This window comes from Eschrichtius robustus, chromosome 4 (assembly GCF_028021215.1).
Source record: "Eschrichtius robustus isolate mEscRob2 chromosome 4, mEscRob2.pri, whole genome shotgun sequence".
Classification (NCBI taxonomy): Eukaryota; Metazoa; Chordata; class Mammalia; order Artiodactyla; family Eschrichtiidae; genus Eschrichtius; species Eschrichtius robustus.
Window position 1 is genome coordinate 126,665,879 of NC_090827.1, and position 18,303 is coordinate 126,684,181.

The 18,303-nt window shown below is 36.0% G+C and overlaps 1 protein-coding gene across 1 annotated transcript in view; it reads left to right on the plus strand.

The window, feature by feature from the left end:
- UGT8 (UDP glycosyltransferase 8) overlaps positions 1-13,751 on the plus strand; it is an 84,637-nt gene extending 70,886 nt beyond the window's left edge. The window contains exons 4-7 of the mRNA XM_068542319.1: positions 4,238-4,380; positions 5,837-5,913; positions 8,451-8,670; positions 12,717-13,751. Of these exons, the coding sequence (XP_068398420.1) occupies positions 4,238-4,380; positions 5,837-5,913; positions 8,451-8,670; positions 12,717-13,080 (804 nt within the window). The 3' untranslated portion in view covers positions 13,081-13,751. The remainder of the gene's footprint in view (positions 1-4,237; positions 4,381-5,836; positions 5,914-8,450; positions 8,671-12,716) is intronic.
- The last annotated feature ends 4,552 nt before the right edge of the window (positions 13,752-18,303 follow it).

Consider the following 18,303-nt stretch of genomic DNA (forward strand, 5'->3'; position numbering starts at 1 on the left):
TTAAAATGTATTATAAAATAGCAGTAAGTAAAACCCTTTGACAGGACACAGGAATGGATGGATAGATCAGTGGAAAAGAATAGAATTTAGAAATTGACTGAGAGGGTGGCATTTCAAATAAATGAGGACAAGATGAAATACTCTGTAGTGTTGAGAAGGCTGGCTGTTTGCTTGAAAATAAAGATGGATTCCAGTCTCATTCTTTCCTCCAAAAAGAGTCTGGTGAGGAAAGGTTAAAAATTAAAGACATGAAACTATGTAAAATTACTAAAAAAAAGGTAGAGCTATTTAAAAGATGATCTTAAAGTGGGAAAAGTTTGCTAAATAATTGGAAAATAAACCCAGAGTCCACTTAGGAAAAGGCATTTTATCCTTCTAGCAAAACAAAATAGTTGACAGAAAATTATAAAGCAATAATACTTACAGGGAAATATTACAGTCAATTCTTAAGTTAAAATCAATTAAGTAATAGTATATTGACAGCATCTAATAGAGTACTATACAGACTACCGAGAGAACAAGAGATGAAAACAATTTGAATTTACGTTTCTCTGATTATCCATCTGAGGCTAAGCATCTTTCCATGTTTTATGCCATTTGCTCTCCTTCTGTGAAAGAGGTGTTTTCTCGTGTTGTTTGCGGGGTTTTTTTTCCTCATTATTTTGTTTTAGGTATTAATTCTTTGTTTTGTGTGTTACAAATACTTCTGCATCTATTTATTATTCTTTTGCTTTTTAAAATGTCTTTCATACTCTAGAAGATTTTTGTTGTTCTACAGTCAGATCTGTCAGTCTTTTCTTTATGACTTCTGGAGTCTGTGACTGGCTCAGGAAGGCCTTCCCCACCCCAATACACTAAAATTATCTTTGGGGGTTTTCTTCAAGTACTTCATATATTTTAATTCAATTTAACTTTTTAATCCTTCTGTAATTTGTGTTAGTGGAGGGATCTAACTCACTATTTTTTCTGAATCAGTAGCTGGAGGCCTCCTTTCTCCGCTGATGAAAACGCTGACTTCCTATCTTCCTTCTCCTAATAATGAAGACATGCATTGTGATGGTTCTAGATTCTAGAGCACATTTTAATATCTTGAAGGGTAAACTCTCTCTGTTCTTTTTCAAAAATTTCTTGGCCTCTCTTGTACATTTTAGGCTCAGCTTTTCAAGTTCCATAACAGTCCTTTTGGAATGTAGGCTGAGGATGCATTGAACTTAATTTTATAAAAAATCAGCATCTTCATAACTTTGATGTTTCCTTCCCAGCCCATGTTACATCTCTCCATTTGAATAGATTTTCTTTTTTGTCCTTCGGTAAAATTTTCTTGTTTTCTTTATGTGCATCCTTAGGTTTACTCTAGTCTTAAATATGTATTATTTTTGTTGATATTGTGAGGGTTTTTTTTCAGTCCAATTTTTTAAGTTGGTATTTGCCCCAGGACAGGGGGTTTCTAAAGTTACCTATATTTTTAACAGTGGTAAGTTTCTAGAATTGGGATTTTTTTTTAACATTAATTACATGTATTATTGAAGGGGGGGTGTTAGTGAAGAGTTGTTATTAAATCAGTTTATATTTTATAACTGATGGGGTCTTAAATTCCAGAAAATACGGTATGTATATCTAGAGTTGAGATGCCTCCTGGCCTTCCAGCCCTTTGGAAGACCTAAGCACACTTTTTGTGAAGTTCTGGTTCCAAAGTCTTCACCACAAGTTGAGCAAATTCTAGATCCCTTTGGCCTCTGGCTCCTGCATCTACTCATGCTACCAGAAGGTCACTGTATCAGCCAAACCCCAAACCCAGCCCCTTCTATGTTCCCATAAAACATGAGTCCCCCCAGACATTTTTCTGAATTGAGGCTGCAGATTGGAGATCACAGATCACAGGGAGAGGTTACATCCCCAAGCGGCCCAGTGGCCCCTGCCCCTCACTCTCTCTGCTCCCACCTCTCACTCCCCTGTTCCGTCTCCAGCTCAGGACCTATCAGTTGGGATATCACCTCGGGGCCTCACTCTCCCCTCTAAGCCAAGTGCAGTATTATCTTCTAAAAATGCTGAGTACTTTCCCTGGAGGGAACCATAATGAATAAAATTTTCTCTATTCCCTTCCATACAAATAAAGATTATATACTTGAATATATTCTTGTTACGGCTAATGACTATGGTAGGAAAAAAGCTGGAAAAATAGGTTTATGGATTTCATTTTATATCATGCAAAACAAAGAACAAATATGTATACAAAGAGTCAGTTGAAACTCAAAGACCTTTTAAGTCCTCGGGAAACAAAATTTAAATAATGTTATTCCCATAACGCTTAGTATTTCTGAATGTAAACATTTTGTAAATGGCATTGACCCTGAAATTTTTGTCTTTAGAGAATTGGATAGTAGGTGATAAATTATTTGAAGACAAACCATAGGCAGAAAACACCATATGAATTCAGATTATTCTACTGTGCAGATTATTCTTTTGTTCTAAGTATATCTGGCTTAAGACTATATATAAATCGAAAATTCTAAATCAGTTTGTTTTGTTTCTTACTTTGAATCTACAAGTTACGCTGTTAAATTTTCAGCACGTGATAGTCTTGGTAAATGTGGTAGAGTATAAGTTAAAAGCTTTAATCCACAGTTGATATATTCTCGATTTCTTTTATATGTTCATAAACAAATAGAGTTTCCTAGAAAATGAGGTGTTTTGATAAGGTTTTCTTCCCTCCCGAATAATTATAGCCCATTTTGCTCACTCAGTAGCTGGAAGGATGTACCTCCTTTCCATCATCACTCTTGGTCATATAATGACACTATTCACTAATTGATTTGAGGCATAAAATGTGGTCCTCTCTTCCCTGCTAAGAATATAAGTGTGATAGAGCCAGTTAACACAGATCTCATTAAGTGAGAAAAGGAAAAGAAAAGGGAAAGAAAGCAAAGAAAATAAAGACATAAAGAGGGCTAACATTCCATATAAATACTTAGTATTGAGCTATGTGGTGATGCCATTGCGATGATACTTCTTACTGTACTTCTTACCTCCCAGCTGCAAATCAGGTTATGCCAGACAGTGGTGTGAAATGCAAAGAGCACGGGCGACACAGTCGTCTCGGTAACTTCTTCATCCTGAACGAGAGACCTACCGGGTCTGCGAGATAATAGCAGTGACAGCTTGCTCTGCACATTATGAATACACAGTGGGTTTGTCCCGTTTCCATGACTATATTATGGCATAGGTGTTGCCAGTAGACAGCATGTTTGTTTTCCTTACAACGGAATTATGTGTTCTTCAAAGTGCTGTGGCTTTATTCATTTTTATATGGGAAACTGAAGCTCAGTGTCTTTGACAAAGACTTATTCAAAGGGATAACTTACCATAAAAACAAGCTGGTGCCTACAGAATAAAATCAAGCAAGGGTGGCATCCCTTAAAACGAACTTCTTTCATCTTCAGTTAAATCAATAATACTGGTAGAAATGTGTCAATGTGTCTTCCTATGAAATGAGTATTCCTGAAATTTGACAGCTGTCCCTATTTAACATCAGATATGCCATGGCCCCTTATCTATTAGCTGTAGATGGACATGTTTGAGAATTTAGCATTTTCCCACTCAATGAGAGAAAGCTTCTGCTCAGAGATTTCCAGAACCCCTGGATGCCTCACTATACAGTATGCATGATTTCTGTTCTGTGTGAGTTGAAGAAATAATTAGAGAAATAGTAAAACTTGTTAGGCCTATGGATGTTTGGAACTATTAGCTACTTCCTTCTCTTTCTCAGTCATTAATACAGTATGCTCTTCAGAAATGAAAATTATCAAACTTAGACCAAGATAAAGTCAGCCCACTCCTAAAATAAAAGTCTCTCTGGGTGGGTGTCGGGGGGGTGGTAGTTAATGTCTTTGTCATGTGTCTAATCTTTCACTTATGTCCTCATACAAATTTACCTCTGACCATGTTTTAAACATGAGTTTCAATTTTTTGTTTTTTACTTCTGTCTGAGCTCTTAGGTCATTAATTACTGATTTTTTGTTGTTGTTTATTGATCTTAGCCAAATGAACTATCTGCCCTCCTTATTTTAGTTAACATCGTTCAGTGAAATATTTTTTTTAAAAAGCAGTTATCTAAAGGAAGATATTATATTATCTTCACTATTGTTTAAGAAAATTGTCTGAAGGCTTTTTAAAAACTGGGCTGTGATGACACTGTATTACTCCTTCACAAAATTAACTGCCATATTTTGATTTGCAGGATCTCCAAAGGTGGGTGAATGGTGCTAATCAACATGGCTTTGTCCTGGTGTCTTTCGGAGCTGGTGTCAAGTATCTGTCAGAAGACATTGCTAACAAACTGGCAGGAGCTCTGGGGAGATTGCCCCAAAAAGTGATTTGGAGGTAAGGTAATAATATAGATTGTTTCTTCACTCTTGATTTTCCATATCCTCTTACTTAGCCCGCAGGTCTGAGTAAGCACAGCCCATTGATTCCCTGGCAATATTACCAGGATGCCTTTGGCTTTTCATTTTGTTTCTTAGTGTATCGAAATCTAAGGATTAACTTATATAATACTCTGTGATGGATAAAAAGACATCTAGCCCATAGCATAAAAAGAAGATCTGATGCACGATGATGTATTTTTGTGATGGGTGCATTTTTATGTTACCCTCATTTACCCTTCTATTATTTATTATCACTTAAAAATGTGTAATTGCATGCATTTCTATATACTCCTTCAAGTCAGTGTTGGAATGAGGAAAAAACGATGGATGAATGATTAAATAGGTAAAATATTTCATGGAACCTTTTGGGCTCCCACTTTGTCTATAAATGCTTTCGATTTCCTTTATCCAAGAGACCAGGCCTTTAAAAATACAGTAACTTACCAGTTAATGCTAGTCAAAACAGACCCCACTTCTTTTGGGAGGCACTGCCAACATGTGTCTGTCTCTGGAGTTTCTAACCCAGTGTCTAAACTTGGATCTGAACACTTATTTAGTGTGTATTTACTTAGTACCTGTCCCCACCAATTGGGCTCTAGGGATACAGCAGTGATCAAGGTCGGCCCCAGTGTCAAGCCATTACAAGTAGGCTCTGATTAATAGGGGTTTTTCCTTTGTAACACCTGTGGGAGGATTAGCTCCTACTTCTCCTGGCTAAGCTATGAAATGGATACATATTTTATTGCAATGGTTTAAGATCTCTCCCTTTGGATTCCAGTCCTATTGGATTTCTTCTGTTAGGCTTAACCCAGAAAGTGCCCCTTCTACTTTATTTGGAAGAGTTTGTATCTGCTCATTTCAAACTCTTGCCATTCTCTCAGTTGATAAGCACTTTATGGTTTATCTTTCAACGATCAAGGCAGGAAACAGCCTAATTATGTCCTTTGCCCCACAGAACTGTCTCTGGGGCCCAGCTAGAGAAGAGTACTTCCTGCTTTCTTCCAATTCTCGAGCCTTCCCTCAGTTTCTGGGTGTCCAGATGGGAGCTGTTGACTGCCCAGTGGTGGCCCTTGCTGGTCCTTCCTATTTCACCTTCTAGGTGCTGGTAGAAAATGACTTTCTAGCATAGGGTCATTTGGTTGCTATTTCCCGCATCTCTGTGGATAGGTGAGGAGAGCTGAAGGAAAATAGATCTCAGTATAATCAGAGTGTTTCTTATTTATCCCTCAGTCAGTGAAAATGTGAAAAAGAAACTGAAATTTTTGTTGTTACTAAAACATGGCTTCCCTCTTACGAATATCAATGAAAGATCATGTAACATTTATTTTAAATCCAAAAATTTAACCAGAGAGTTCATACCAGGAGTGAAGTGTGATTTTTTTGGAAGATTCATAGTCTGGTGTAAATTTCAGGTTTTCTGGAACCAAACCAAAGAATCTGGGAAACAACACCAAGCTCATAGAATGGTTACCACAAAATGACCTGCTTGGTAAGTCAGTGACATGTGGGTGCTTACTTGGCTTTTAGATTTTAATTGTGTAAATGTGAGTTTATACAATACATGTATGGTGTATGATAGAATCATTATGTTATCTAGTGCGTTAAGTCCTAGATTTCAGACCAACAAGTCAAACCTTTAGTTATTGGCAAATAATTTTAAAGTATAATCATTTAGGCCTATAAATTAAAATTTTTAGACCAGTCACAAATTTTAATTTTCTGAAAAATATACTTAATACTATATAAGCTAGTGGTGAGTAAATTTATACCTAGTTATGCCGATCAGCTAAAAGTAGTAAAATTAAAACAGTGAAAATTTAGATGTATGTCATAGTTTTACTACAGATGTATCCGAGAACCCAGAGAAATTTGAAATTATTCATTTGTTTGAAGCCACAGAGAAGCAGGAAGCCAAAAACACAGTCAGTTTATTTTAACTTTACTTGGATTATCTGCCTAGATTTTACCCTAAATCACTGGGCACTTTGGAACACTTTATTTCTTTTGATTTATTTATTTCTTGGGGTTCTGATCCTCAACTCAAAATTAAAATACCAATTATATGCATATCTTTTAAGATATCTGAATCTAAATCTAATTCTCTTTAATAAGCACAGATAGTAAAATGTAAATTGTTTCATTCATTAAATCTCTAGGAAAATATAAGGCCATATTATCCTTTAAGATAATACTTATTAAGGAAATTATAAAAATGTTACTGATTTTGGCAATATTGACCATAATTTGTTCAATAATACTAATCTAACAGATTATGTAAAAGTAGCTTTAAGTTATATTCTTAAAAATAGACTTCTAAAGAATATCTTTTAGAAGCTAAATTGACCCCCTAAAAACCTGCAAATTGAATTTTGTAACTAAAAAACAGTAAGAAAAACAGTAAGTATATATATAAATAATTCCTTTTGTTTAGTTTATTATAAATGTTATTCTATAAATGGTAAAACTGAGAAAAAAATAATAAGACAGTTTACCTTTTTTGATGTTTGTATTTTTTTTCTTTTTCTTTGTTATGTCTTTACCATTATGACTTCAGATTCCATAGAAGGTAGGAAGGAAGCAGTAAATTTAAATAAGATATCTTGACCATCAGCCATCTCAGTTCAGCAGGGGACACTGCTGTCTGGGAGCATCTAAATTGGTCTCATGGCTTTTTTTCTGCGAGGCTCTACAACGAGGTGTAGCTACACCCAGAGGCCCTCCTCAAGTTCACATCTCTTCTGGGTTCCTCAGAATCTCAGCTCTCTGCCTTTTCTGAGATTAGCATCCTTTTTAACTCTAGCCGTGACCTCTGTGGGTCCTCTGTTGGTTTCTAACTATGCTCAGAGGATTCCTCCAGGATGAGAAGCAGGAACCAAATCAGTGTGTCTCCCCTCCCCTCCTCTCCCCTGCTCTCCTTACACCAGCTCTGCATTATTTTTCACTGCTGGGCTTGGTGATAATAAAGTTTTGTTCAAAGAAAAAGGGTCGGTTCTACTACTGAAAAGAAAGTTTGAAATCCACTGCGAGGGTAGATCCCTTAGTTGGGCTGAGTTGAGAAGCCGCTTGTGGGTCAGAGCAAGAGACACTGAGTGACCAGCCCGCTAGATGTTGAGGTGGGAGAGTCCTGGAGCCCCACTGAGACCCAGGTTCACACACAGTTCGTTTTTTTACTTGATGTATGTTTATTTTAAATGTTTGTGTTTTTGCAAGCTGTAATTCCTTTCTGGCCGTATAGCACCTATCCTGAGTGCAGTGTTTCTTTGTCTTACACTTTTTATGCAAAACTTCCTGCTCAGAAGGAGATCTGGATTTTTAAATATCTCATTAATTTTGATGAATTATCTCTTTTATCTCCATGACAGCTAGATGTTATGTGATGTCCCATCTCTTACAACTAACTTTTGTAACTGTCTGTCCCTACGTGTTTTTATACCTAAAATGTAAAATCGGACCCTAAGATTGTGTAGCACAGATGCTGATATGACTTGAATGTTGTAAATGCTAAGCACCATGCAATGTTCCTCTTTGGATAAAACACAGAAACTCTTCATGGACATCTGGAATCCAGCCCCACATTTTTACATATGTTTTTTTGCAAAGTGTGTTTGACTTTAATATAGATAAATGCTTGAGTAGCCAGAAAGTGGGTGTCTGTGTTTAGTAGAATGTGGTTGCCGCCTGGTACTTTTTGTCATTTCTTGCTTTCATTGATATCCTGTTAATTATTGGCCATTTGAATGCAGTTGATATTTGTGTTTTGGGAGAAGATATTGTGATATAATTCTTAAAGTTATAAATGTTAGCTTAAAAATGGCTTTTAACTGATACATATAAATCAGATAATTATGTATATAACAAGCATTGTAATTGGTATAGAGCAAGAATCTGTGAAACTGTGCCTTTAAAAATCCTATATCTGAAATGCATGTTTATTATAATATCAGCCTTTAAGAAATTTCTGGAAAATCTCTTCCTAGAATAATACACAATATTCTAAGTTGTTTTCTTTTTTTAATCCTTCTTTAGGGCATTCAAATATTAAAGCCTTCCTGAGCCATGGTGGTTTGAATAGTATTTTTGAAACTATGTATCATGGTGTTCCTGTAGTGGGAATCCCACTCTTTGGAGACCATTATGATACTATGACCCGGGTACAGGCAAAAGGTATGGGGATACTGCTAGAATGGAAGACAGTTACTGAAGGAGAGCTGTATGAAGCCCTAGTGAAGGTTATCAATAATCCCAGGTAAGGTTTCAATTAATATTAAAGCAGATGAAATATATATACCACAGCACATTGTCAATAGCTGATTATTGCCAGTAGGTTGTTAATAAACCAATTATAGAAATATCCTTTAGATTCCTGGGTATAATGCCTTGTGCATGTTTCTGTCATTTGAAAAATAGAAATAGCAATCATTTGGCCAGCCTTGTATGACCTTGAATAATATTCTACCAAGGTTTGACAAACTAAGGAAAAACTACCATGGGAACCATTGGGTCCCTACTGTGTGTCCATTTTTGTGTCCTTTATCTCATTTTGATGCTCATAAAACTATATATCACCGTTCTCCTTATTCATATTATAGAGATGAGGCACTTGAAACTCAGAGAGCTTACGTAATTTGCCTATAGTTACAAAGCTATTAGAGTAGGAATTTGAACCAAGACTGTCTGATTCCAAAGTGGTGCTCTTGATACTGCCTGCTGCTGGGTTTCCCTAGTGCGGGGCGTCAATGAAATGCCGAGATTTTTTTACTCAGGTGAATGACTAGTCAGAATCTTTATTTTATTTTTTTTCTTAAATTCTTGATGTGTCTTGAGTTAACCCAGTTCACAACTGAGCCTGAAAGAGTAGAGAGTTGGCCTGTGTAGTTTTAAAACAAAGCAACAATATTTCCCATTTTTATGTGACATTTAATTGATCTTGCCTTTCAAATGGCATTAATGTCTGAAGAGTGTGAGCTTTTTCTGTTTATACGCAGGGTAGATGGCATAACACCAGACTGAGAAACACTGCCGTATTCTAAGAAACAACCAACAATAAGAACAATTCTTTCATGTAAAGCGATGTAGCTTTTATGTAAAAGGCTGGGTTCAAGTGCACTGCAGTTCATTATGCTGTCTTATGTGGGCTTAGAGGCGGCCTTCATGTGCTGACCCCTTAGAGGATCCAGTGTCTTGGTCGCAGCTCTTGGCACTTGGATCAGTATGTTTGCTGATCTGAGGTACCTGAATATGAGATCCCTTCGTCTGTGTTCTGTAGCCTTTCTTTTAAAAGTCTAGTGTTTTTCAAAATGTGATGTTCTTAGGGAAGATGATATGTATCATACAGGCTTTTAAAGGAAGATTTGTAAAATGCAGCCCTCAAGGAGAGTTTGTAGAGAGGTAGTGGCAGAGCTGCCGAGATTGGGTCGGTTATGCAGAAAAAGCAAAAGTCTGGATTATCCACACAAAATCAGTCTGGCTGTGTTCTGTGAGGTGTAAAAGGGGCCAAATCAGAGACCAGACTATAGTCTTAGGTCACACTGCGATTAAATCCCAGCTATGCCATCTTCAAGTATACATGTGTGCTTGATTTCAAAATAGGTTTTATTTTGTTCAGTGAATGAATTTACATTCTTCCACAAAGTATCCATATAAGATAAATAGTTATTTGCATATAACCCTTGAAAAGTTTAAATATTTAACTAAAGCCTTTTGCACATTCAGGGTAGGAAGATGTCTTTATTCATTGTAAAACTGACAATGATTCAGGTAGTATGTTCTTTGCTAAAAGTAATTATATGTAAACTTTTAAGGCATTTATCTTTATTTGTTTCAAATACACGATAATGTTCCATATTTAACATGCCATAATTATTGAAAAGGCTGATTTGATTCACTAATATTGTGTCCAAGATATTCTAGTTTAAACCAATAGTGCTAAAGAAGTATTACTTCTTTCTTTTTTACTCAACTTAAACCATGTCTTCCTTCTTCCCATACTAGTTGTTTGGATTTATTTAATGAAAGCTATTGCTTTTGTTCTTTGGAAGGAATTCTTTTGAATCTGGAGATTTTATTAAAGCAAGTTGTAGAGAAAGATGGGTAGTTAATCCTCATGAACTTAACACATATCCAGCCCGTGGTTATTACTTTTGATAGGAGACACTTCCCCTTCTGTAAAATAAAATGTGCAAGTCACATGAGCCCCTTACAAGGTAATTTGTTTTATTAAAAGTAATTTTATCCAAGACATTCGAAAGAGTTTAGAAGTGGCCTTAAGTGACCATTTTAATCACACTGTTCTTTTTTTTCCCCACAAACTTTATATTCCTACTGGAAGAAATTTTGAGTTGTAACGCTAACTATGCTGAAAGGACAATGCCACTTGCTACCTCTGAAAGGGAGAATCTTGGAAAATTGGGCTGGTTAGTGAGCAGACAGCTTTATGAGTCTGCTCTTGGGGAGAAGTAAAGGTCTGAGTGATGAGTCCTTACTCCATACTCACGTAAGCTGAGGCAGGTAAGGACTGGTTCTGGACCAGTGAACCTATTGGAATTTCATAGGTGGCAATGAAGCCAGATTCCCTGCAGAAGGATCTTTGTCACATGCAGTCTGTTTAATCGTCTCTAGAGAATGGGCCATATTCTCATGACATTAAGGTACCTGAGGACCAAGATTGTTTTTCATCCTCCTTCTTCTATGTTAAAATAGAAGGTTGAGTTTCATTTTCTAAGATACCATGTTTCACTTCTGTATTTTAAAGATGCCCTTTTATCCTGTAAGAATTTTCTCACAAAACAGAGTAATCAAACGTTTCTAATTTACCTTTTGCCATTGATAAGAAATAATGATAGATTACAAAGCAAGGCCTCTTAATAGTACAAGCAACCGGGTTTATTATATAACAGTAATTTTGTTGTAAGGCTAGAAAATGTGCTTTTTCTTTTAAAAAATTTACTTATATAAGTATTCAAAATACAAGAAAACAATTAAAAATAACAATAGGTAACAACATTTTACAGTGTTCTATGGTTTTTTCACAAACTTTTCAACACATGGTAGACAGTATGGCTTAGGAGAAAGATCATGGACCCTGGGAGGCAGGAAATTATGGCCATGAGGGCAGTCTTTTGGATGATCTTCCCACCATCAGTCTCTTCCTTTTTTTAATCCTCTCCCCAAAGCTCTGGTTTAAAGCCAGTCTCTCTGATTTAATGGTCTTTGATTCTAAGAACAGGGCTGCATATCTTGTCATTCTGAACACACGCGAAGGAGCCTCACGTTCCAATCTAACTTCCAGCCAAACACCCCTGTGCTACATACTCTTTCCAGATAAATTTGTTCTGGGCATACTCTTGCTCTCCCACCTTTATTACTTAGTTCACACTCTTCTCTTGGCCTAGCAAGCTTTCACATGTCCAAACTTTTGTTCCTGTATAAGGCACAGCTCGAGGGCCACACCCTCCATGATGTGTTTTGTAATCCTTCCATGTGGAAGTTATTTCTTACGTTTGAACAATGCAAATTCTAATCAGAGATGCATGCTCAAAGGGGCTTTGTGCCAAAGATTGGCATATAAATGTACAGTTAAATATTTTAAAATGTTTACATTATATTTGATCACTTTTTGTGATGATCCTCTTTAGCTGATTTTTATCAATCATTTAAGAGTGTTTTCTTTATACGTATGTATATACATATACATGTATGTATCTCTACTGCATATAATGTCACATATGGCTTCATAGTGTTTGTCAACTCCTTTTCGTCTATTTACTAAATATAATAATCTCACTCTGTCACCTAGTGCTGTTTTAAATCAGAACAAAATTAAATGTCACTGCTAAAAGGAAAAGGTGTTGGGACAAAATTGTGCATTTTTTTTCCACCATCCCTCTGTTTTAGAATCTAATAAATTCGCTCCTCTTCCTGGTTGAGACTCATTGATTAATAGTATTTAAAAGCATATGAAGAGAAGGATTACGTGTATATAAGAGGCATGGTCTAGTGTAGAAGGAGCATGGGATTTGGAGTCAGAAAAACTTGAATTTGAATCTCAAATTTGTAATCATGGTCAGGTCACTTGGTCTCTCTGATTTTCATTTTCCTTATCTGTGTAAAATTTATTTTACTGTGTTAGTATAAGGTAATGTGTTGAAAGCACTTATCACAGTGCCTGGCACATACTAGGTACTTAATACAGGATAGCTATTTTTATTATTTTCCCTATTTTTAACTTTAAGGAGTTATGATCCTGAGCCTTGTAGCTACATGATCATTCTGTGTCTTACCTCCACCTCATAGCTACCGTCAGAGGGCTCAGAAGCTTTCAGAAATCCACAAGGATCAACCAGGTCACCCTGTCAATCGGACTGTCTATTGGATCGATTACATTCTCCGTCACAATGGAGCCCATCACCTACGTGCCGCTGTCCATCAAATCTCTTTCTGTCAGTATTTTTTACTGGATGTTGCCTTTGTGCTTTTGCTTGGTGCTGCCTTGTTTTACTTCCTCTTGTCCTGGGTCACAAAATTTATCTACAGAAAAATCAAAAGTTTGTGGTCTAGAAATAAGCATAGCACAGTTAATGGACATTACCATAATGGAATCCCCAATGGCAAGTATAAAAGAAATGGCCACATTAAACATGAAAAGAAGGTGAAATGAGCCAACAGCCCACCTGATAGTAACAAATCTCTTCAGTCATTGAATTTTTATTGCTATAATTTAGTCTAACAACTACTAAAAGGAAAACATCAGTAAACAATTCTAACACTCCCTTATCTGATCTTACTAATGAAATTCTGTGGAATTAAGATGGCTGTAAAAAGCACAAACCTAAAATGCAAAAATGTATTTTATTCGAATACTGATGCAGAGAGTTTTGGCACTGAACCTTTTAGAAGCCTTAATTATTCAAATCAGTTAAGTGACCATGTCAGACTTTAGTTTTAAGTCTTGATATATGTGTGTCCCGGTTAAGGAATGGGTTTCTTTTCTCTTAAAAAGATTTGTTTGTGTATGTATGTGTGTGTGTGTGTATGTTTCCTAATTAAGATTATTTCAGCCAGCTGCTTGTTATATTTGTTGATGGTACAACACATTCAAGAATGAAATAGAAAGACGGTTAGCTTACAAATGTTTCTCTTCTAAAATTTAATATATGGGAGCTCAGAACACTAAAATGAAAGAACACTTTTCCCTCAAAACTGAATGCAGAGGAAGAAAATGAAAAGATAGGTGACACTGGTTTTTGTACTTTTAGGGTTTTTTTGTTTATTCATTTTAGGTTTTTTGTTTTGTTTTAGTTTTACTTTTCTTACAGACTGTGGATACTTCTGGGGGAAAAAACATACAATTAAGTAAATGTATAAATTGGTTGTCACGTTTTACTTCTATTTTCTCCCTACCAATAATTTGCCTCTGGGAGAATTTTATAGTTTTTTTCTATTTCATTTTAATGAATAACAGTATGTTAAATGTATAATTAAAACAAAGCAACAAAGCTCTGACTTTTGTTCAGAGTACTGAAGATTACTGCTTACATGGCATCTTTAAACAGGGTTGTTATTTGAAGGTTTTGTAACTGTTTGATGGCTTTTCTGTAGTGTAATTTTTGAATGTTCAGGTGTGGTGTTTCCAAAGTTTTAACTTTAAAAAACCACCTCCTTCATCCTATTTTGTTGTCTGGGCCACACAGTCTGTTACATAGGTGCCAACATTTAATTCTTTTCATTGGAACATTTGCTTTTCTCCATATTGGTACCTGCTTTGTCTGAGCGGTTTGAGATCTGGTTACCAAGTCAAACTTTACATGATATACAGAAGTGACAGAGAAATTGTACTACTTGTTTGTGAAAGTGAGTTCCCACTCCCCTCCTCACTGCCTTCACCCCCACTTCAATCCACTGTGGCTGACATGGAACAGGAATAGTATTCATTTGAGGATAGGGGTGCAAGTCACAGATATCACAAAGTCGGGACCTCCCAACTGAACCATTCACTTGCTGGCAACTAGGAGTTTATTCCCTGCCATTCTGTTTACTTAGCATTTGCACAACACATGTTGAGTGTATGCTTTATTTATTTGTAGTTTGAAATCTTATGTCTGACAGCTGAGAGTAGAAAAATACAACATTTACCTAATGACGTTCGCTAACATGGGAAGAGTTGTGAAAATTCTAGAATGCTTAAATCCTTATCGTACACTATGACATACAATTTCATCACACTCCCACCAGGAGCCACTCTCCTGTACTTAGAAATAATGTCACAAGTAGTTTTCTAATGTACAATGCAGGCAAATATATTGCTGTCTGAATACTTGAAGAAATGGTATTACACATATAAGCCTATTAGTTATACCTTTTCACAATCTAATAATATTGCCGTTAAAAGGGAAAAAAGACACAGGCAATGAATGGTGGGATGGCAACAGGACTTAGAGTGTATGAATGAGTTGATTTGGCTTTTTTGGAATTGGATAAAGGTGACAGTAGGCATTCACTGGATGATTAAGCATAAATTAATCTCCACTGTGATAAAAACTTAAACAATAAACATTATTTAAAAATAGAGAAATGTTGTTGGAATAAAATTTTTATTCAGATTTTATTTCACAATATTATGTAAATCCATTATAAACATGTTTCTGAGACAGGTCTCCCAACCTTTATATGTGTATATGAGTGTGAAAACAGTGTTACATGTGAGAATTTTTTTTTATTGTTATTAAACAGAGGGATTTACCTTACAAGTGCATCAACATGGATCTTAAAATTGTCCCATAATTAAGAATGTTAAGTGTAGGTATTTACTGATCATTGTTGTTTTTTTTTTGTTTTTGTTTTTTTAGTAAGCTTATTGTTAGCCAGTTTTGGTAAATAGAGTGATTTTAAATTTTCCACACTTGGGCTAGATTCTCTAATAAAGTAAAGTTTTCAAGAAGGTATTTATTCATTTATTTTTTTAAAAAGAACCTCTGCAAGTATTTCTATCGCTGGTCATCATATCAAATGCAAATGAGAATTAAGACATCAACGTTTTTCCTCTAGAGCCATAACTTTTAATATCCCTCCACATAGACATAGAGGCAGAATTTGAATGTCCGGGATTGGAGGGGAGTGATGTTTGGGTTCAAGCGGTGGTTTATGATTGAAGTTGGAGAAAGCTAGCGATTCTCTCTTGAGGATGTAGACACTTTGTATAACAATCTGGGGACATTCTCAGACTCCCAAATACAACATTGATATCTTCTGGCAAAGTCTCCGGTGGTGTTTATCAACTTAGGTGTGGGAGTACTGTCCTTAATGAATCACCTCTGAACCTTACCTATCCAACAACTTATTGACCACCTCTCCCCGTAGATTGTGATACCCAACACCCCTCTCCAACTGCTGGAATCCACCACACTAGATCCTCAGCGGACTCCAACTCCGAAAAACCTATTCAGGGGATCTGCTATCTGCCCGGCCCTCCTTCCCTTCTAGGAGCCAGTAGTGGTGAGGCACTGCTGAGACAAGATGTAGCATCCTGTTTTTTTCCCACCCATTTCCTGTTTCCACCAAAACTACAAGAATATTTATGCTCAGATGATGACCTGTCTCGGTGCCGTGCTCCCAGCTTTGCCTTGTAATTAGGTAGATTAGACATTATAATTCGACATTGTGGGGCATAAAACTTGTGATGAAATTAACATGAAAGAAGTTCAGTTTGTTGTTGTGAAACATTTCGTGGACCATTGTTATTTATAAACGGTAAGAACCTTCTTTGAAATACACAACCGTAGTGAATTGAAGAGAGAATATTTATTTATAAGCAAGAACTCAGGAACTGCCATGGAGGGGTGGGGAGTGGAAGTGACTTGACGTTCAGTGGATGCCTGTCCCATTGCAGACAGTATGCTGGATACTAGGGGAATTTACAGATGATAAGGACAGTCTCTCCTTCAAGGAGCTTGTGATCTAGTGGGAGACATGGACACAGAAGTAACTATAAAGTGCTGGGGCCCATAGCAGATGTATGTGCAGGGTACTGTGGGAACACTTGGGAGGCAAGAATACATGTCAAAGAAGCCTCTCTGTGTGCACCAGAGAATCCACACTCACTACTGGCTTGTCTTGTAACACAATGTCCATGCCATCAATTGCTTCGTCAGGAACATCCTCATGAATTTATTTTTTGAATCATGTATTGAATTCAAGCTCTGATTGTCTGAGGGTCCTGACTTTGAAGGCTTACCCCAACATTTACTAATCTTTAACTTCTGAATTTCTTATTTGTATGATGATGGTTACCTCATGGGCTTATCTTGAATACATATACACACCACACACACACACACACACACACACACACACGCACACACTGTGCTGGCCATTATACTGAATGTTTAATACACTGTGTGTGTGCGTGCGTGCGTGTGTTTAAAGCATTTAGCATAATGGCCCGCACGGGATGAGCCCTCAGATCTGTGGTATTAGTCATGGATATACTGAATAGACTAACTTCTTACACATCATCGTGCTTTCAGTTTTTGAAAGTTGTTTAGGAAAATGTGTTTTATTCATTTCATTCATTTATTCAACTATTTATTAAGGCTTCTATTCACCTGGTGGTATTTTAGGTGTCAGTGGTGCACTTGGCTCTCACAGTTATATCTTGTCCTCTCTCTTCATAGCTCAGCTATTCACCAGATCCCAAAATGCTGCTAAAATGGAATGACTCCGCTTTGAAAAGGTTTAAAAATGAGAGAACCAGTATAAGGTGACAAAAACGACTTCAAGGGATAATACAGTGATCTGTTTTATTATTGGAAGTATAATTATTTTCATTCTTGTTTCTAAGTAATTCAGCTGGTTTATAAATATAAAATCACATTAGAGAATGCTTATTTGCAATTGGTATTATCAAAAACAATTTGAAATAGAAAACTTTTAAATCTTATATGACAAAGTTTAAGAATTATGTGAATTCCATTAAAGAGCTTCTTATCCTTCTTACTTCTGAGACAGTGAAATTTTTTGCAGAGAGCAAAAACATTTTTCTAACAAATTTTAGCTAGTGCTGTCTTAGAAATCTATACAATTAAGACATGTGTCAAAATGACATATTGTCATTTTTCTACAAATTCTGCAAAATGTTACAAGTTCCTAATCACTTGGGTATTTGAGTTTCTGACTTGGGGCCAGGGTGGGGAATGGCATGAATGGTCTTATTTTTCAAGATATGGAAACCAAAAGGCCCACTATAATTATGTAATTCGCACTCTTTTGGGTAAACAAGACATAATTTAAGAAAGAATTAATTCATATAATCCACAAGATTACTGATAATATGCCTAGTTAGTGTGATAAAACCAGCAGATTTTTTCCAGAAAGCAAAATATTGATATAATCCAAGGTCACATTGAAAAATCTATTGTAAAAAAACTGTTTTTCAAAACATTGAAAAACTACGTGTAAAATTATACTGTTATTCAAATAAAACAATTACAGTGTAAATCTACTCAAAGAAGTCTAACACCAACATTAAGTATCTCAGGTATTACAAATCATTTTCATTTATTAAATAATAAAACCTGAAGTCCTCACTGAATTTTATATAACTAAAAATATTTCATTGCCGTGTTAGTTTCTATCTACAGTTAGTTTTGACTCTTTCAGTAACGTATTTTATGCAGTAAGCGATTCTTATTACAAAGGCAGAATTAGCTTGAATTTAATATAACATCTACACTTTTAAAAGGTAATTTCTACTAAGCCGTAAGTCCTTAGTCCTAATATTAAGGTCAATTTTCCATCCAGGTCAGAAATAAGTAAAAGACAACGTAACAAAAAATAGTTTCTTATTGAGAGCCTAGATGCAAACAAATAATTTTGCTGTTGAGGG